Raw genomic sequence first — 22,231 nt, 5'->3', positions numbered from 1 at the left:
TGGAACTGAAGGAGCTGTTTGCTGAGGATGTAATTGAAGACTACTATTTAATAGTAATAAACAAGAAGGCATGCCATAAGACACATATATAAAAAAGTGATACATCTTTCATTCCACTTCCCTACTGTTTAATGCAATTAAAAAGTTAAAGTATATACATATTTCATTCTACTTCCCTACTATTTAGTGTAATAAAGGAAAAAAGTATAAATCATTCAATATCGTCTTCGGAATTATCTTCTGATTCTGTGTTGTATTCTTGTGAAAGAAGAACTCCTTTTGAAGCATCTATAACAACTTCGTGCAAGTCACCCCTAATCAAATCAATTTCACCATTATCATTGGGTATAGAAGGACCCATTGACTGGTCAGATGGCTCTTTTTCATATATAGCTTGGGGATCAACATCAGCTTCGTCACCTATGCTAAATAAATCCCTTGGAATTGACTTCATAACATAATGTTTATTTTGATCAAATGGATCTTGCACATAGAAGCATTGGTGTACTTGACATGCCAACACGAAAGGCTCTTCTTGATAGCATTTTTTGTTGAATTGAACATACGAAGAGCCATAGCCATCCTCTTGAGTCTCATACCAGTCACATCTAAACACTACAACCTTAAAATTGCCAAAGTAGTCTAACTCAATTATATCATTTATTCTGCCATAGTAGGAAACTTTTGCACGAATTGGATTTGGATCCTTTGCACTTGCAAAGCTCGTAGTCAACGCAACTAAAGTTACACCACTATTTTGCGTCTTGCGTCTTGCCTCACGTTGCCTAGTATGAAATCTATACCCATTGATAAAATACCCCGAATATCTTTTTGCAATCTTGTTGGGCCCTCTAGAAAGCTCCTTAATCCAATCTGGAACATTCTGACGCATGGCACGTGCTTTAAACCATGAGGGAAAGTTCATACTATGGTTCTTAGCTTTCACCCAACTTGTTCCTTGTTGATTAGCCTCATGCTCTCTAAATCCAAAATTAGAATTTTCGTAAGTAAAACCTAGAGATAATTCCATGATTCATAATTAAAAAAATTAAAAGAAATGGACAGTTCAATAATATGTTTGGTAAGTAGGATTTACCTAACATAGTCTTCAATTTTTCCACAGTTCAATAATATATAGCTATGGGCTTGGTTTCGAGACTTGTCGTCAAGAGAAAAAATCTCACCCTTCTTTGCTCCCAATGGACAGCCTTTCTTAGGAAACAAAATTGGAAATGAATGTGGAATTTCCGCTTCAAAGTCATTAGCATCATTATTCCGGGGTATTCTATTCAATTTTGTTTGAACACCATCATGTAAATAACGTGAGCAAAAAGTTAAACACTCATCAACCAAGTAGGCCTCCGCAATAGATCCTTCAGGACGACTTCTATTTCGAACATATGACTTTAAAGTACACATGTATCTTTCGGGAGGATACATCCACCGAAATTGAACTGGGCCGCCTAGTCTCACTTCATTAGCCAAATGAATAGGCAAATGCATCATTATGTCAAAAAATGAAGGAGGAAAAATCCTCTCCAATTGGCATAGTGTTATCACAATCTCTGCTTCCAATTGATTTATCTCTTCTAATGTGATAACCTTTTGACATAACTGACGAAAAAAAGAGCCAAGCCGAATTAAAGGGATTGCGACCGAATCTGGAAGTATACTTTTGATGGGAATTTGCAGCAAATAATGCAGCATAAAATGGGCATCATGAGTCTTGTAACCTGATACTTTTCTTTCTGCAAGGTTCACGCATCGAGAAATATTTGAGGCAGCACCATCAGGTAGCTTTGCTTTCTTCAAGACATCACAAAAAATTGATTTCTCAGCTTTAGTCATGGAGAAACATGCTTTTGCAAACTTCACTTTTCTATGACCTCTTATTTCTTTTGGATGAAGATTCTTACGAATGCCTATTTCTTTCAAGTCATATCGAGCATTTAGGTGGTCTTTTGTCTTTCCAGATATATCCAAGAGAGTTCCAAGAATACTGTCAACTATATTCTTTTCTATATGCATTACATCAAGATTGTGTCTTGATGTGTTATACTTCCAGTAAGGTAAATCAAAAAAGATTGACCTTTTCCTCCACAGGCCTTCATTCACCTTTTTTTTTGTCTTCCCAAAGGAATTCTCCATAGAATCTAAGTGACTTAAAACTTCCATGCCCTCTAGCAACGGTGGAGCTTTTCGATGTTCTTCTTTTCCATTAAATGACCTTTTATTAGTTCTCCATGGATGTTCCTCGGGCAAAAAAACACGATGACCCATATAACACATCTTCCGACTATGTGTAAGATAACTAGAACAAGTCCCATAGTTACAAGAAGGGCAAGCTAGTTTCCCCTTTGTACTCCACCCGGATAACATTGCATATGCAGGGAAATCACTAATTGTCCATAAGAGAGCTGCATGCATTTGAAAAGTTTTATTTCTTGCGGCATCGTATGTTTCTACTCCAAGTTCCCACAACTCCTTCAATTCCTCAATCAATGGTTGCAGGTACACGTCAATATCATTTCCTGGCGATTTTGGTCCCGGGATCAACAGAGAAAGCATGAAGTATTCTTGTTTCATGCACATCCATGGTGGCAAGTTATAAGTCATTAAAATAACCGGCCATGTGCTATGAGATATACTCATGGTTCGAAACGGATTGAATCCATCGCTCGCCAAACCAAGTCTCAAGTTACGAGGTTCCTTGGCGAATTCTGAATGTCGGTTATCAAAATCTTTCCATGATTGACCATCGGCAGGATGCCTTAGCTTTCCATCCTTTTTACGCTCTTCCTGATGCCAACTCATATTCTTAGCGGTCTTTGAGCACATGAATAGCCTTTGAAGCCTGGGAATTAGGGGAAAGTGCCGTAATGTCTTTGCAGGAATGTTGTGAGCTTTCTTTGAAGATATGTCACCTTCAACTACCGCAGGCTCAATCCAACGAGAAGTTCCACATTCATGGCAACATGTTTCATTTTCGTGCTCTTTCCAATATAGCATGCAGTCATTTGGGCATGCATCAATCTTTTTATAATCAAGACCTAAATCTCTCACCATAGCCTTGGCTTTGTTGAAAGAAGAAGGGAGATTCAAGTTAGGAATAGCCTCTTTCAACAACTCCAGGAGGGAAGTGAACGAGGCATTGCTCCATCCATGTAGACACTTCAACAAGTATAGTCGGATGGTGAAAGATAAAGTAGAAAATCCCTTGCAACCAGGATATAGTTCCTTGCTAGCCTCGTCAACCAAATTATAGAACTTCTTTGCATCTTCGTTCATACCTTCTTTTTCTCCCTCAACATCTGCCACATTCCTAAACCTTTCGTCTAGCAAGCCTTCAATGTCATCGCATGAATAAATCTCACCGGTATCACCAGTATCGACATCCATACCAATTACACTTTCCCCATGATTAACCCATCGTGTATAGCCCTTGACAAATCCAAAGCATATTAAATGGCTATAAATAGACTCTCTTTGACCCCAAAGGAAGTTGCAACATTTTGCACAAGGACATAGAATTTCCTCTCCTTGAGGATTTCCAACAGAGTAAGCATAGTCCAAGAATCTATTGACGCCATCTCTAAACTCTTGGCTATGTCTTGGTAAACTCATCCAGTTCTTGGATGAGTCCTGGGAAAACCTAATTGTTCATAGTGATATTACTATTAAACTAAAAATGATTATGGTCTTAAACACCAGCTAAAAACAATTTTCTTTTATCAAAATAGAATCTGAAACTTGCTATATATACACGGTTGCTCAATATAAAATATATAAAAAGAAATATTAAAAAAATGCTTTTATATTTTAAAAGAAATATTAATAATTCTTTTATTATTCTAAAAAGTTAACCAAATACAAACTAATCATAATTCTTTTATTATTCTAAAAGAAATATTAATAATTACTTTTGAAAAGATATATTTTAAAATAAAAATGCTTTTATATTTTAATTTTTTAATTAAACAATCAGTATTTTATTACATAAAAAAGTGCAAAAGAATAACATAAACATATAAAAACAAATAAGTATAAGATAGACTTACGAGGTCATGCCGCAATAATTTGCACTTAGTGTTCAACTGCGTATACTCAAGTATGAGTGAAGGAATCAATCTGATTAAGAAAGAGAGACCAGAGGAGATGAGAAAGAGTATGAGTAAAAATGAATTGTAACTTGCATAGAATCAATCTGATTCTGCACTTAGTGCAGCTTTTATATACACAAGAGAGTGCAGGTTTTATATAAACAAAAGCACTATTAATATTAGCATAACACATTGTGTTCTCCTCCAATTATTATAAATTTAATTATTATATATATCCCCATTGTTCCAATAATCAATAATAATCTTGCAATGTATAAGATGTAACTCCCCCGGGCCCTACTCATGCAGTTCCTGATTATTGTCAAATAGCTTGGTCCCACACACCTGCTGTAGTGGTTTATCATCTAATCATACTCTATATAAATTAATTTTAGTTTCAAAATTTTAAGTGGTTTAAGCACTAATATATATTATTCCATCAAATTAATAAATAATACAATACTCCAGTTTCAATAACAACTTAAAGGACATTTGTTAGCTTTCACGCCTAAAATATGTTCCTAGCCAAATCCAGTAGCTTGTCAAGGTCCCAAAAGTTGATGATGCAATCTTAATTACTTTGAAAATTTTTTACCAATTTGTGATTGAGTTAAAATTGCACTTGTCAAAGTCTTTTATATGAGAAGTGTGCTTTTCTGCACTCTGGTCCACCGTATCCCAGCCCCGCCCCCACTTTCCCATTCATCTCATTCTCACCTCTCATCTTAATTATGGATTTTGGATCAATACTCTTTTTCTTCTATTCATATAATCATTTTTGTATCTATTAGTATTATTACACTTTATCACTACTATAATTATTTCTGTATATAACCAAAAAATGACTAAACTAACTTTCTTCCCATTTCCAATGTTTAAATAGTAATAGTGGATTGAAATAAATAAATAAACAATACGAAAAACAGATGTACGTCCATTTTAGATAGGGACAAGGGTACTTTATAATTTATAGATGGCACTGAATGATGGATACTACACATATAAATTATCTCATCAAAACAGATATATCAGATCATCAACTAAATAAACATCACAGGCTTTTAGTCAAAATGAAAAGAAAAGAAAAGTAAGAGCTTATAGCATTCACACTAGTGTTGGGGTATTGTATTCTAGAAATATATAAAAATGATATGAATAGAGTTGGAGTTCAATTAGATGGGGGTCTTATGCGATGATGATGGTGATGGGTGATGAAAGTGACGATGAGGAGGCAGATTAGCAGTTTCCAAGAAAGTAATAAATTAAATTTCTAATTAAATTACTATTAAAAGGAAACAAAGCATGTGATGATGCAAGTATTGGTCTTAGCAGTTCCAAGAATGGATACAACTAACCATCCGGCCTGATTTTGACTCAACAAAATCATGGTCACCGGAAAGGAATTAAGATACAAAACCAGAGAATGAATAATTAAGATACTAATTAAGATAAGTTATTATTATTGGTTGTGTTATGCAATTCAATCTGAGGCTGCCTAGGGAATAAAGGAATCCCAAATCTGAAGCATGACCATAGTATGAACAGAAATAAATAACAAACTAACTTTCCCAGTAAAATATGAACCAACCTCAGGATGCATTCGGTATTGGGTCTTCAACATTTTAACTGGATAGCCAGCTTGCATCAATCTTTCAAATAAGCTTGTGCCATATCTTAAAGCATGAAACAGAAAATAGCACAAAAGTAGGGTATTAAGTAGAAGAATAGTTTTATTTAGTTAGAAGATATGCTTATCATCAAAAGAATTGTTTACCCATGATTCTTAGCAACATCTGAAATTACAGCTGCTGGAAGCTGTGCAGGATCACCAACCTTAAAACACAAATGCCAAAAATTAAAGTAGCAGTGGTGATAACGCTATACCAAATATGACCCCAACAGTGCTTAGTCAAGAATATTTAAACAAGTTCAATAACTGATGCACAACAACACATCCATTTTGCCAGACCCTATATAAAATATCAGTAAATTCATATTACTAGAAATCTCATTTCTAAATATCATGCCAAGTCCTTTGGGTTAGGAGTTACAACAAATAAAGAACTTGCTTTCTTTAAAGATGCTGTCTCAATGTATCTATCTTGCTTGAAACTTGTATTACATATATAAAAACTAGGACTGTCATTTCTAGGATCCTTTGATAATTTCACTATAAAAAAAAACATAACAAGACACTGCATATGACATAAGCATAATGATTTGTCCATATTTATGGCATCAAATTACAACTTGGTAGCAAGCACAGTCAACATACAAAAGAAAAATTCAAATTATTCCCAGAGAGCAGGGTAAAGCACAGCTGCATCTAAAATTACAGAGGGCATGGTAAGAAAAAAAAAGTTGAATCCTAAAAGCAAATGGCAAATCAGGTTCATGTTGCAATGTTGCATGAATTTAAGCCAGATACAAAAGTTACATAAAAGATGGAAGTGATTCCATTCCGTTGTATAAAAAGAGGCCATTTGATCTACGGAGCAGTATGAGAAGAAGCAAGCTGGTAGCTCTCTGCTCTTCACTCGAAGCTCCAAATATACAAACAAAACTATGCTCAAACTCCACACCCACATGCACACACTTGACCCAAAAACAATAATTAGTTTCGCATATAATACTTTCCCTGTTTTCCAATTGCTAATCTCAAAATATCAGCACTACTTACCCTGTTTCCCAATTTCTACAGAGTACATAGAATGAAAATAAGCTAAAATTCAAAATCATAATAAAAGAACCAAAATAGAATGGTACTGCACAAAACTATGTATGTAAAAATAAGTTTAAGTTTAACTAGAAGATTTAAAATACACATGCAGTTCCATTAAACCCACACAGTGACAGTAGAGTTACCTCAACACTAATACACACAGCAACAAGTTTCGTATATTGAGTAGGCAACCCGTGTTAAGCAACCCGTGTTCAATGCTTAGCTTCTTTCAATTATTGAGTAGGCAATATTTTGGTCCCAGCCATCACTCTGCACATGAAAACACTTACCTTATTAGCTTGTTCTTTTCCATGTGTTGTATATATACTTGTATGTGATGCAATTATCAAATAAATAATATCAGATGTTTCAATCAATCAATAATAAAACGCATTGTCATTGGTGGTAGCTAGGAACTAGGATCTAACATTTGTTACATAATCAATTTACACTATCAAAAAATAACAAAATCCTAACTCAAAATAAGCTAACTAAGATCAACTCTGGCTAATAGCTAAGCATTTTACATTTTCTAGCAATACAAGTAAAATCACCAGTTAAAAGCTAAAGGACTCAAAGTGCAGATTTTCAGCCAAATTAAATGAGCAAACAGCCGCTACCTCCTGCCTCATTTCCTTGGGTCCAGAAACAAGAACTCCCACAATAATAAAAAACCAAAATAAAATGGTACTGCACAAAGCTATGTATGTAAAAACAAGTTTAAGTTCAACCAGAAGATTTAAAATACACATGCAATTCCATTAAACGCACACAGTGACAGTAGAGTTGCTTCAACACTAATGCACACATACAGCAACAAATTTCATATAACCAAAAATTAGGATTCAAAACACAAAATAGAAAAGAAAAACAGAGATAAAATCATGAGTACCTGTAAAACAATGATCAGCGGTGATGAACCCTAGCAGAAGAACGCTGGCAAATTGGAAGAGATCATAGATGAACGGCAAGCAAAACCTAAAGACTTTATAGATCTGGTTACAAAATACACAAATATACACAAATATGAACGGCAAGCTCGAAACAGCAACATTATTACCAAAAACCCTATAATAGCAACATCAACATTATTAAAATTAGGATTCAAAATGAAAAAGAAAAAGGAATATGCAGAATCATAGGTACCCGGTGATGAACAAGCGAGCAGAAATGATGGAAGCTCGAACTGCTAGCAGAGACAATCGAAGATCAAACGCGAACAAATTGGATTGAATCTCGATTGCGAGCAGAGAAGATTGAATCTCGAACTACAAGCAGAGAGAATCAAAGCTCATCTATTGTCATCATCGAAGAGAGGAAGATGAAGATGATTTTGTGCTTGTTAGGGTTGGGGTTTTGTCTCAGTCTTTCTTTCAGTAAAAGGAGAAGATGATGAATTGAAGCCCGTGGAGCAAAACGGGTTTTGTTTTTCTTCTTTTTAGTTAAAGTGAAAAAAATATTTTGTTAAAATATCTGGAGAGAAGCTTATAATTTAAAAAAAATATTAATTTATTTTAGACAACATTTATAAGTTGATGTTTATTAAAAATTTTAAAGCAACTTTTATAAAATGTAATATATGAATATAATAAATGTTGTCTATTTAATTTATTAAAGCAACATTTTTGTTATGTTTTTTAATTAACTAAAAAATAACATTTATAACATGTTGATTTAAAAGAGTTGCAATAGTCTTATTTTTTTGCAACAAATATTAAGAGTTGCTTTTTATTATTTTAGACAACATTTTTTAAGTATTGTTTCGAATATATGTTGCCATAGATCAAAATTGTTGTAGTGAGCCTAAGGTGTACAAAGATGAGTAAATGACATAAAAATCCACTTCCGGGCCCACTTGGTGTGTGCTTGGGCTGAGCAATGAAGCATTTTCGTGTAGAGACTCTTCTTGGAGTTAAACGCCAGCTTTTGTGCCAGTTTGGGCGTTTAACTCCCATTTTGGTGCCAGTTCCGGCGTTTAACGCTGGGAATTCTGAGGGTGACTTTGAACGCCGGTTTGGGCCATCAAATCTTGAGCAAAGTATGAACTATCATATATTGCTGGAAAGCCCAGGATGTCTACTTTCCAACGCCGTTGAGAGCGCGCTAATTGGGCTTCCGTAGCTCCAGAAAATCTACTTCGAGTGTAGGGAGGTCAGAATCCAACAGCATCTGCAGTCCTTTTCAGTCTCTGAATCAGATTTTTGCTCAGGTCCCTCAATTTCAGCCAGAAAATACCTGAAATCACAGAAAAACACACAAAATCATAGTAAAGTCCAGAAAAGTGAATTTTAACTAAAAACTAATGAAAATATACTAAAAACTAAACCAAATATACTAAAAATATACTAAAAACAATGCCAAAAAGCGTACAAATTATCCGCTCATCAATAATCTTTGTTGGATTCTATGATTGAGGTTATATTTTGCTACTTGGTTTTGAATTTTTCATGCTTACCTTTTGAAAAATACCAAGTGATGAGAATTGCCTTCGAGCTTATAACCCTTTTGAATTGCATGTTGTAGCTAGCCACCATGCGATTTGAACTCTCTCTTTGAATGGGCAATTTCTTGATGGATGATGTTGTGCATTTACCTTAATGCATTGTATTTCATGATCATACGCATCCATATGTGTTTGACTTGAATGCTTTCATGCTTCTCTAATGCTTGTCTTACCTTACAAGCTTGCTTAAAGCATCTCAAGCACATTAGGATAAGTGTAGTGTATGCATCTTTTGTGATATAGCTTTTATGCTAATGTGTGTTCTAAAAGGCGCAATTTAGAATTCACACACATATTTGTCATTAATGTCACACTAATTCACTCACTCAATTCTAGTGATTAGTACCTCATTCCAACAATATATGCTTCCTTGCTTTTATATCTTCTCAACTTATGGTGTTATATTTTTGTTTTTCATGAATGATACACTGCAAGCAAAAATGGAATCGAGAGAAAGAACACGCAGCAATCCAGAGAGTCGCCGTACCCCGTTGCTCATCTTTGAGTGCACCAAGGACGGTGCAAACTTTTAAGTGTGGGGAGGTCGTCCGACCGATCGAAGATCTTGGGTGACAAATTTCTAATATCAACACTTTTGCATTTCATTTTAGGGTTTTAGGATTGTTACCTTCATTTTTTTATTTTTGCATATGTATACACAATAAGCTTAGTCAAAATAATGAAATTTTTCAAATAGGGCACCAATTGATTTGAGTGAAAACTTTTCATAGAACTTGCTTGAATTATATATCTTGTGGATCATGTTTTGAGCTAAGAACACAAGCAAGTGAGATTTGAGCCTAATGATGTGGTTACATCTTATAACCACTTATTTTCCTTCTTGTGTGCATTATTCTCTTTCTATGAATGTAATCTTTGATTTGTTTGATTCTTTATGTCCATTATTTTGTGTATTCATGCATTTATATGATTGAGGCCATCATTTCATTAGCTCACTTACCCAAATAGCCTTACCTTTTATCTTCCATTGTTAGCCAACTTTGAGCCTACGCTTAACCCACTTTGTTCTTAATTTAGCACATTACAAGCCTTAAAGCGAAAAATAATAAATGTCCTTAATTTGGATCTTTGATTGGCTTAGGCTAGTGTGTGTGAGTATCATTCAAGTGTGGGAACCTTGGGACATTGGGTGAATAAAGGGGTAGTTTTGTATTATTAGTGTAAATATTGGGAATTGAGTACATAATCATGTATTGATCAAATGTAAAACCTTATGCATTGATGCTCTTGTATATAGAAAGAAAAAAAATTGAGAAAAACAAAAGAAAAAAAAGAAAAAAAATATGGAAAAAAAAAAGAAAAAATAGAAAAAGAAATAAAAAGAAGAAAAATAATAAAAAGGGGACAAAATTCCCCAAAGTAAAGTTCAAATAAAATCAATGCATATGTGTTGTGAAATAAAAAGGAAATACATGAGTATGTGAAAAAGTGAGGAATGGGTAGTTTAGGTTAGAACTTAATTGAATAGGATGTCATATGTTAGGTGGGAAGTCAAAGCTTATCAAAGATTCAAATTCCAAGCTCGCTTAACCAAATATGCATCCTACCTTGACTCTAGCCCCATTACAACCTAAAGAAAAGACCTCATGATACTTGTATGCATGCATGAAATATTTGTTGATTGTTAGAAGAAAAACAAATATTGGAAAGCATGATTAGGAGAGAATTGAGTGAATTAACCCTAAACACTTAAGTGAATAGAGTGCAAACACATCCGGTGAGGGTTTGATGCTCAATTACATGTTTCTACCTATGATCATCCCCTTTCATGCAAGTTTGTAAAAATATTTAATAGCTCAATTCAATTATGGTTTGACATGTTGTTAATACCTTTGGCCTTTGTGCATATATGCTTCTTGGGAATTGATTTATTCTGACCAGGCAATTGCATTCATCTAGATAGTTGCATATAGGTAGATTGCATTTGATTAGTTCCCATTGAATAAATGACATGTCCGTTGCTTCATTCTTGGTTTAAGCATGAGGACATGCTTGGTTTAAGTGTGGGGAGGTTGATAAACCCCATTTTGACGGTTTATCTTGTATTGATTTTAAGAGATTTGATCACCTTTTACCCACATTTATTCAATGAAATAGCATGGTTTTGTGATTGTCCCCTTATTTGTGCTTAGATGTGAAAACATGCTTTTAGACCCTTAATTTGATGGTTTTAATCTCCCTTTGATTCTACTAGATGCCTTGATATGTTTGATAGTGATTTCAGATTGAAAAGGCTAGGAATGGATCAAAGGAGTGAAGAGGAAAGCATGCAAAGTGGAGAAATCATGAAAAGTCAAAGAAGTTGAACTCGCCCATAGACGCGGGCGCACCTGTACGCTTACGCGCACCTTGCGAAATGGGCCACGGACGCGTGCGCGTGCTATGCGCGTACGCGTCAGTGCTGAAATATGAATTTTTAATGAAAACGTGCCCAGCAACTTCTGAAGGCTGTGGGACCCAATCTCAACCAACTTTGGCGCCAGAAATGCTATTTAAAGCCAAGGATTGAAGAGCAAAAGGACAATTAGATCATTCACACTCATTAGGATTAGTTTAGAAGTAGTTTCTAGAGAGAGAAGCTCTCTCTTCTCTCTAGAATTAGGATTAGGATTAGGTTTAGTTCTTAGATCTAGGTTTTAATCTTTGCTTTCTTCTACTTCTATCTCTCAATTCCTTGTAGTTACATTCATCTTTCTTCTTTTCTTTTGTTGTAATTTCATTTAGGTTGTTCTTATATTTTGTTGTAGATCTAGTATTGTTCCTTCTACATTCTTCCAATTCAATAAGAGGTAATTCATAATAAATGTGTCTTCTTTGCTTTTCTATTGTTGGTCTCTTGTTTTTGTAGTTGTAGATTCCTTTAATTCTTGCATTTAATAATGTTTACTTCTATTGCACTCTATGTGTTTGTTGAAATGCCTCTTCTAGATATAGTATAGATTTTGTTCCTCTTGGCCTAGGTAGAGTAATTAGTGACACTTGAGTTATCTAATTCCTTTGTTGATTGGTAATTGGAGAGATTGCTAATTGGTTTGGAGTGCACTAAAGCTAGTCTTTCCTTGGGAGTTGGCTAGGACTTGTGGCTCAAGTCAATTCATCCACTTGACTTTCCTTTATTTAGTAAGGGTTAACTAAGTGGTAGCAATGGACAATTTGTTATCACAATTGAAGAGGATAACTAGGATAGGACTTCTAATTCTCATATCTTGCCAAGAGCTTTGTTAGTTGTTAGTTTATTTTCTTTGCCATTTACATTTCTTGTCCAAAATCTTAAAAACTCCAAATATAACTCACAACCAATAACAAGACACTTCATTACAATTCCTAGAGAGAACGACCTGAGGTTTGAATACTTCGGTTTATAAAATTAGGGGTTTGTTACTTGTGACAAACAATCTTTTGTATGAAAGGATTTTTGATTGGTTTAGAAACTATACTTGCAACGAGACTTCAATAGTAAAATTCTATACCGTCAAAAATCTAATCATCAATCCCTGATCTGGGTTTTCTCTATTTCTCCTTCAGATTGTGGGCGAAGCTCTTCCCGCCTCTGAACTCCACCGAGCTCAATTGTGTAAAATTCTTCTCCTCTGCCTCTGAGGTTTAGACTTTCGTTGTAACAGCGGCGCGCCATCCTCTGATTTGCTTTTATCATAGCTATTCCTCCTGCAATTGGGAACTTCATGCATAGATGCGGAGTCGAGACTATTGCACCGAGCTGATTTAACGTTGTCCGACCTATTAGGGCATTGTAGGCTGAACTTACGTCAACTACGATGTAATCTATTTTGAGTGTTCATGACTGACTTCCTTTTCCGAAAGTTGTATGGAGTGAGATGTATCCCATCGGTTGAACTGGCGTATCGCCTAGCCCGAACAGGCTATCTGGATACGCTCTAAGTTCTTTTTCTTCTAGGCCGAGTTTGTCGAAAGCCGTTAATATGTCGGCAGAACTCCCCTGGTCTATCAGCGTGCGGTGAAGATTTGCGTTTGCCAGTATAATAGTGATGACCATGGGATCGTCATGCCCTGATGTGACGCCAAATGCGTCTTCCTTTGTAAAAGTGATCGTCGGGATGTCGGGTGCTTCCTCCTTTCCTGCGATGTGATATACATCTTTGAGATGTCTTTTGCGAGATGATTTGGAGATTCCTCCCCCGGCAAATCCGTCGTGTATCATGTGGACATGTCTTTCTGGCGTTCGAGATGATCGCGCGGTTGGTCCGACATCTTCTGCTCTTCTTCTTTTTCTTTGTTCATCATCATGGGTGGCCAGATATCGATCTAGCTTTCCTTCTCGTACGAGCTTTTCTATGACATTTTTTAAATTGAAACACTCATTGGTGGAGTGCCCACGGATCCAATGGTATTCACAATATTCAGCCCGATTTCCTCCTTTTATTCTTTTTAGTGGCCGAGCTGGTGGTATTTTTTCCGTGTTGCAAACCTCTCTGTATACATCCACAAGAGACACCCGTAGAGGGGTGTAATTGTGGTATTTTTTAATTTTCTCTCCATGTCCGTCTTTCTTTTTTCTGGAATATTTATCCTTATCTCGGGGGGTGAACCCGGCCTTCGAGGTCTCTCCTAGTCGGGAGTTTTCCTCCATGTTGATGTACTTTTCCGCTCGTTCCTGCACCTTGTTCAGAGATGTGGGGTACTTTTTGATATAGATTGACTAAAGGTCCCTTCTCGTAAGCCATTAATGAGGCCCATAATAGTGGCTTCTGTTGGCAGGCCTTGTATATCCATGCATGTCTTGTTGAAACTTTCCATGTAGTTGCGCAGGGTTTCCCATTCTCCTTGTCTGATTCCTAGTAAGCTCGGAGCATGTTTAGCTTTGTCCTTTTGGATGGAGAATCTGGCCAGGAATTTCTTAGCCATGTCGTCGAAACTTGAGATGGACCTAGGAGGGAGGTTGTCGAACCATCTAATTGCTATTTTTGTTAAAGTAGTTGGAAAGGCTTTGCAATGAACTGCATCTGAGGCGTCGGTGAGATACATTCTGCTTCTGAAGTTGATGAGATGATGGTCGGGATCTGTAGTGCCGTCGTATAAGGTCATGTCTGGGAGTTTAAAGTCCTTTGGGATTTTCATCTTCATGATCTCCTTAGTGAATGGGTCTTGCTCCTTACGGGTGCTATCTTCGGGAGTGGATCGGCTGGCTTTCATCTTGACATCGGCTTCAAGTTTTAGGAGTTTGTTCTCCAATTCCCGGCGTCACCTTATTTCCCTTTGTAGGTCCTTCTTGGCCTCTCGTTGGCGTAGGGCTTCTTCCTCAAGTTGTTTTAACCGGTCTTGAAATGCATCCATGGCTCCCTCGTTTGGGGAGTTCTTCTTGTTGTTGATTTGGGAAGTATCTTTTGGGGTGGCATCCACATTTTTATGCGACGTTCTTTCCTCTAGATATGAGGTGTGGTCGTTGTCATGGTCGTCCGCCAGGGTGATGGGATGACTTCCAGGTTCCCCGGCAACGGTGCCAATGTTTTGAGGGTTACGTGAAACTGAAGGTCGATCTCGGATGAGATCTTCTGTAATGGTCGGAGTTGCTGTGTCTGATTTGTTGGGCTTGGTGGCGGTGCTGATTCCTTCATCCCCAGAGGGTGGGGGTACCTGCAAGGGACTCCGATGCTTAAGTTAGCAAGGGTATTAAATAGGTATTGAATAGAATCAGAGTATGAGTTATACCTGGGTGCTCCAGCGTATTTATAATAGTGTAGAGTGACCTTCTTAGAAAAGATAAGTTAGTTATCTTATCTTATCTTTATCTTTTGAGTGAGGTCATCTTATCTTCAAAGGAACCGCCCTTTTCCATGTAGGCTTGGGTTGCCTTGGGTTTTGGTGCGCAGTCCTCCGTTAGGGCCCTTCTTTGGGCTTTTCTGGTGACTTGGCCGAGCCCTTTGAGAAGAGGTCGGGTTATCCTGACCTGAAGAGGTCGATCGCTTTGTCTGTAGAACATCACGGGTCGGACAGCTCAACACAGGGTATGAACAATAAGTGGTAAAGGTGTTCATTAGTTCCGGCCCCAGAGAAGGAACCAGGATAACCAAGACTCCGGTCTAAGGACTAAACGTCCAAAGACGAAAACACAATAGTAAAAAGTCCTATTTATACTAAACTAGTTACTAGGGTTTACAGAAATAAGTCTAAGTGTAGAAATCTACTTCCGGGGCCCACTTTGGTGTGTGCTTGGGCTGACCTTGAGTTTTACACGTGTAGAGGCTTCTCTTGGGGTTAAACGCCAAGTTGTAACGTGTTTTTTTTGGCATTTAACTCTAGTTTCTGACGTATTTCTGGCGTTTTACTCCAGTTTGCGTCGTCTAAACTCGAATAAAGTATGAACTATTAGATATTGCTGAAAAGCCCTAGATGTCTACTTTCCAATGCAAGTGAGAGCGCGCCATTTGGAGTTCTGTATCTCCAGAAAATCTATTTCGAGTGCAGGGAGGTCAGAATCCAACAACATCTGTAGTCCTTTTCCAGCCTCCTATCAGATTTTTGCTCAGGTCCCTCAATTTCAGCCAGAAAATACCTGAAATCACAAAAAAACACACAAACTCATAGTAAAGTCCAGAAATGTGAATTTTGCATAAAAACTAATCAAAACATCCCTAAAAGTAGCTAGATCCTACTAAAAACTACCTAAAAATAATGCCAAAAAGCGTATAAATTATCCGCTCATCACAACACCAAACTTAAATTGTTGCTTGTCCCCAAGCAACTGAAAATCAAATAGGATAAAAAGAAGAAAATATACTATAATTCCCAAAATATCAATGAATATTAGTTCTAATTAGATGAGCGGGACTTGTAGCTTTTTGCTTCTGAACAGTTTTGGCATCTCACTTTATCTTTAGAAGTTTAGAATGATTGGCATCCATAGGAACTCAGAGTTCAGATAATGTTATTGATTCTCCGAGTTAAGTATGTTGATTCTTGAACATATCTAACTTTATGAGTCTTGGTCGTGGCCCTAAGCACTTTGTTTTCGAGTATTACCACTGGATACATAAATGCCACAGACATATGACTGGGTGAACCTTTTTCAGATTGTAACTCAGCTTTGCTAAAGTCCCCAATTAGAGGTGTCCAGAGCTCTTAAGCACACTCTTTTGGCTTTGTATCACGACTTTAACCACTCAGTCTCAAGCTTTTCACTTGGACCTTCATGATACAAGCACATGGTTAGGGACAGCTTGATTTAGCCACTTAGGCCTGGATTTTATTTCCTTGGGCCCTCCTATCCATTGATTCTCAAAGCCTTGGATCCTTTTTACCCTTGCCTTTTGGATTTAAGGGCTATTGGCTTTTTCTGCTTGCTTTTTTTTCTCTTTCTTTCTCTTTTTTTTTCCGCAAGCTTCTTCTTTTTCACTGCTTTTTCTTGCTTCAAGAATCAATTTCATGATTTTTCAGATTATCAATAACATTTCTCTTTGTTCATCATTCTTTCAAGAGCCAACAATTTTAACATTCATAAACAATAAGATAAAAAATATGCACTGTTTAAGCATTCATTCAGAAAACAAAAGGTATTGTCACCACATCAATATAATTAAACTAATTTCAAGGATGAATTCGAAAATCATGTACTTCTTGTTCTTTTGTATTAAAAACATTTTTTCATTTAAGAAAGGTGAAGGATTCATGGAATTATTCATAGCCTCAAGACATGGTTACTTAATACTAATGATCATGTAGTAAAGACTCAAAACATAGACAAACATATAGCATAAAACTGAAAAACAGAGAGATAAGAACAAGGAAGTTAAGGAATGAGTCCACCTTAGTGAGGGTGGCGCCTTCTTCTTGAAGGACCAATGGTGTCCTTGAGCTCCTCTATGTCTCTTCCTTGCCTTTGTTGCTCCTCCCTCATAGCTCTTTGATTTTCTCTAATCTCATTGAGAATGATGGAGTGCTCTTGGTGTTCCACCCTTAATTGGTTCATGTTATGACTCAATCCTTCTAGAGAAGTGTTGAGTTATTCCCAATAGTTGTTTGGAGGAAAATGCATCCCTTGAGGCATCTCAGGGATTTCTTGATGATGAGCTTCCTCACGTGTCTCTTGAGATCCATGCATAGGCTCTCTTGTTTGCTCCATCCTTTTCTTAGTGATGGGCTTGTCCTCTTCAATGAGGATGTCTCCTTCTATGACAACTCCAGCTAAGTTGCATAGATGGCAAATGAGATGAGGAAAAGCTAGCCTTGCCAAGGCGGAGGGCTTTTCGGCTACTTTGTAGAGTTCTAGAGAGATGACTTCATGAACTTCTACTTCCTCTCTAATTATGATGCTATGGATCATGATGGCCCGATCCGCAATTACTTCAGATCAGTTGCTAGTGGGGATGATGGAGCGTTGGATGAACTCCAACCATCCTCTAGCCACAAGCTTAAGGTCCAGTCTTCTCAATTGAACCGACTTGCCTTTTGAGTCTCTTTTCCATTGAGCTCCTTCCACACATATGTCCATGAGGACTTGGTCCAACCTTTGATCAAAGTTGACCCTTCTAGTGTAGGGGCGTGCATCTTCTTGCATCATAGGCAAGTTGAACGCCAACCTTACGTTCTCCAGACTGAAATCTAAGCATTTCCCCCGAACTATTGTAAGCCAATTCCTTGGGTTTGGGTTCATGCTTTGATCATGGTTCCTAGTGATCCATGCGTTTGCATAAAACTCTTGAACCGTTAAGATTCTGACTTGTTGAATGGGATTGGAGAGAACTTCCTATCCTCTTCTTCTAATCTCTTGTCGGATCTCCGGATATTCGCCCTTTTTTAGCTTAAAAGGGACCTCAGGGATCACCTTTTTCTTAGCCACAACTTCATAGAAGTGGTCTTGATGGGCTTTTGAGATGAATTTCTCCATCTCCCATGACTCAGAGGTGGAAGTAATTGCCTTCCCTTTCCTCTTTCTTGAGGTTTCTTTGGCCTTAGGTGCCATCAATGGTTATGGAAAAACAAAAAAGCTATACTTTTACCACACCAAACTTAGAATGTTGCTCGCCCTCGAGCAAAAGATGAAAGAATAGAAGAAGAAGAAGAAGATATGGAGGAGAGGGAGAGAGGTGAGGATTTCGGCCAAGGGGGAGAAGAGAGGGTTGTGTTGTGTGAAAATGAAGAAGGATGGAGGGGTTTATATAGTGGAGGGAGAGGGGTTTGGGTTCGGTCATTTAGGGTGGGTTTGGGTGGGAAAGGGATTTTAAATTTGAAGGTAGGTAGGGTTTATGGGGAAGAGTGGATGGATGTGATTGGTGAAGGGGTAATGGGGAAGAGAGATTGAGGTGATTGGTGAAGGGTATAGTGTTATTGGATTGTGTGAAGACGAGAGAAGTGGGATAGGTGGGGATCCTATGGGGTCCACAGATCCTGAGGTGATCCTGTGAGGTCCACAGATCTTGAGGTGTCAAGGATTTCTCATCCCTGCACCTTTTAGGTGTGTAAAATGCCCTATGTATGTAATCCTGGCATTTAACGCCAGACTGATGCTTGTTTCTGGCGTTAAACGCCCAAATGTAGCCTGTTTCTGGCATTTAACACCAGCCTGATGCTTGTTTCTATCGTTAAACGCCAGCTGGGTGCTTGTTTCTGGCGTTAAACGCTAGACAGAAGCTTGTTTCTGGCGTTTAAATGCCAGACAGCTCTTCCTCCAGGGTGTGCTTTTTCTTCTGCTGTTTTTGATTCTGTTTTTAATTTTTGCAATTGTTTTGTGACTCCACATGATCATAAACCTAATAAAACATAAAAGAACAATAGAAATATAGATAAATAAAAATTGGGTTGCCTCCCAATAAGCACTTCTTTAATGTAAATAGCTTCAGAGTAAGCTCTCATGGAGCTTCACAAATGTCCAGAGCATTGTTGGGACCTCCCAACACCAAACTTAGAGTTTAATTGTGGGGGCTTTGTTTGACTTTGTTTTGAGAGAAGCTTTTCATGCTTCCTCTCCATGGTTGCAGAGGAGGATCCTTGAGCTTTAAACACAAGGTAGTCCCCATTCAATTGAAGGACTAGCTCTCCTCTGTCAACATCAATCACAGCTCCTGCTGTGGCTAGAAAGGGTCTTTCAAGAATGATGCATTCATCCTCATCCTTCCCAGTGTCTAGGATTATGAAATCAGCAGGGATGTAAAGGCCTTTAACCTTCACTAACACGTCCTCTACCAATCCATAAGCTTGTTTTATTGACTTGTCTGCCATCTCTAATGAGATTCTTGCAGCTTGAACCTCAAAGTCCCCCAGTTTCTCTATTACAGAGAGTGGCATAAGATTTATACTTGACCCCAGGTCACACAGAGCCTTCTCAAAGGTCATGGTGCCTATGGTACAGGGTATTAAGAATTTACCAGGATCTTGTTTCTTTTGAGGTAAAGTTTGCTGAACCAGGGAGGTTCATCTTCCTAAGTCTCATTACCAAATAACTTGGCATTCAGCTTCATGATGGCTCCTAGATATTGAGCAACTTGCTCTTCAGTTATATCTTCATCCTCTTCAGAGGAAGAATAGTTCTCAGAGCTCATGAATGGCAAAAGAAAGTTTAATGGAATCTCTATGGTCTCTATATGAGCCTCAGATTCCTTTAGGTCCTCAATAGGGAGCTCCTTTCTGTCTGGCGGACGTCCCATGAGGTCTTCCTCATTGGGATTCACGTCCTCCCCTTCCTCTTTGGATTCGGCCATTTTGATAATATCAATGGCTTTGCACTCTCTTTTTAGATTCTCTTCTGTATTGCTTGGGAGAGTTGACGTTAGGATTTTTGCTAGTAAAGAATTTTATAAAGTCGCGTTGTAAGTATAGATTTTCAACCAACAGAAATCCCTTTGTACAAATGTTTTGGTTGTCACAACTAACAAACCCCTAAATAAATTGATAACCGAAGTATTTAATCCTCAGGTCGTCTTCTCAAGGAATTGCAGGGAGGTATGTTCTTATTATTGGTTATGAGTTTTGTAAATTGGGGTTTTAAAGATGAGGAACAAGTAATTTAAATGGCAAGTAAAATAAATAAATAACTGTAAAATAGACTTTTGGCAAGGTGTGAGAAACTGGAATTCTTATCCTAGTTATCCTCATCAATTGTGATGGGAATTGGATTTTTCTCCCACTTTGTTAACCTCTAACTATGAAGGTAAGTTAAGTGAATGAATTAATTCGAATCCTCAAGTCCCAGTCTTTCCTTGGGAAAAGTTAGAGTTATTGGATCTCGAATTAATTCTTGAAGAATTCCAATTTTCAGTCAACAATGAGTTTGATAACTCAAGAGTTACCAATTAATCAACCAAAGCCAAAAGGGAATAAAATCTACTTGAATGAAAATAATTTGGATAGAGCCCAAGCATCAGTAACATATAAGTCTGAAATACCTCAATTGCATTAATAAAATAAAATCAATCCAAATATGAAGAATCATAAGCCAAATAAGTAACATCAATAATCAACAATTAAGAAAAGTCGAAATAAAAAGATATTGAACCTGATAAAAAGATGAGATAAAAATATTCCTAAGTTCTAAAAATCCTAATCCTAATCCTAAGAGAGAGGAGAGAACCTCTCTCTCTAAAACCTACATCTAAAACTAAAATTATGAATTATGAAAACCTCCTGAGCCTCTGCATGTTCTCTGACTTTAATCTGTGTTTCTGGGCCAAAAACTGGGTTGAAATGTGGCCCAAAATCTCTGACAGTGACTTTTGTAATTCTGCAGATCGCGCACGTCACGCGTCCGCGTCGTCCACGCGTTCGTGTCACTTAGCATTTCTCGTACCACACGTGCGCATCGTCTACGCTTTCGTGTCGTTCGTGCAGCTTCCAATCCGCGCGGTCGCATCAGGCACGCGATCGCGTCACTCTGATTTCTTCCATTTCGCGTGGTCGCATGAGCCATGCGACCGCGTGACTTTTCGCTGGTCATCTCCTCAATTCCTTGTATTCCTTCCATCTTTGCACACTTCCTCTTCATTCTCTAAGCCATTCCTACCCTATGAAGCCTGAAACACTTAACACACAGATCAAGGCATCGAATGGTAATAAGAGAGGATTAAGATTAGCTAAATTAAGACCAAAGAAGCATGTTTTCAATCATGTAATAATTTTTGGGAGAAAATATAAATGCATGCTAATTATATGAATAAGTGGGTAAAGACCATGATAAAACCACACAATTAAACACATTGTAAACCATAAAATAGTGGTTTATCAACCTCCCCACACTTAAACATTAGCATGTCCTCATGCTAAACTCAAGGAGACCAAATAAATGAGTAGGGAAGGGCAAGACTCATGCAATACAACCTATGAATGTGAATGCAACTACATGCTAAAATGATTTTACCTACTTGGTGAAAAAGTAAATAAATCCTTCAAGAATAAATATGAACTGGATTTCACTAATTCAAATCACAAAATACAATATAAGTAACTTGCAAGAAGAAGATAGCTCATGAAAGCAGGGAACATAGAATTAAGCATTGAACCCTTACTGGTAGTGTATATCACTCTAACTCTCAAGTGTCTAGGGTCAATTCTCTCAATTCTCTACTAATCTTGCTTTCTCTAGCTTGCTCTTCATCTAACAATCAGCAAAATTTAATGCACCAATACACAAATCAAGAGGTGTTTTAAGGGTTGTAATGGGGTTAGGGTCAAGGTAGGATTGTATTTGGCCAAGTGGACTAAAATCTGAATCCTTAATTAACATAAACTTTCCACCTAACTTAAGACAATCCATTTAATTAAAATGCAAAATCTAACTTCCCATTAACTGTGCTTTCCACATGTTCATGCATCCTAAAATTGAGTTTAGTACATATGCATTGATACCAACACTTACTTTGGGACATTTTGTCCCCTTTTATTAATTTCTCTTTTCTTTTTCTTTTTCACTTTTTTTCT

At 37.3% G+C, this 22,231-nt stretch overlaps 1 protein-coding gene across 1 annotated transcript; it reads right to left on the bottom strand.

The window, feature by feature from the left end:
- Nucleotides 1-211: 211 nt before the first annotated feature.
- Nucleotides 212-13,526, bottom strand: LOC130966228 (uncharacterized). Its single transcript, XM_057891014.1, has 8 exons — nucleotides 13,203-13,526; nucleotides 7,969-8,090; nucleotides 7,833-7,890; nucleotides 6,781-6,795; nucleotides 5,875-5,933; nucleotides 5,689-5,773; nucleotides 1,097-3,642; nucleotides 212-980 (listed from the first exon to the last, which is right to left on the bottom strand). The coding sequence occupies exons 1-8, from the start codon at nucleotides 13,524-13,526 to the stop codon at nucleotides 212-214; spliced, it is 3,978 nt and encodes a 1,325-aa protein (XP_057746997.1).
- Between the last annotated feature and the right edge of the window lie 8,705 nt (nucleotides 13,527-22,231).

The sequence above is a fragment of the Arachis stenosperma genome, chromosome 3 (genome assembly GCF_014773155.1).
Source record: "Arachis stenosperma cultivar V10309 chromosome 3, arast.V10309.gnm1.PFL2, whole genome shotgun sequence".
Taxonomy (NCBI): Eukaryota; Viridiplantae; Streptophyta; class Magnoliopsida; order Fabales; family Fabaceae; genus Arachis; species Arachis stenosperma.
This window is presented reverse-complemented; position numbering and strand designations above follow the sequence as displayed.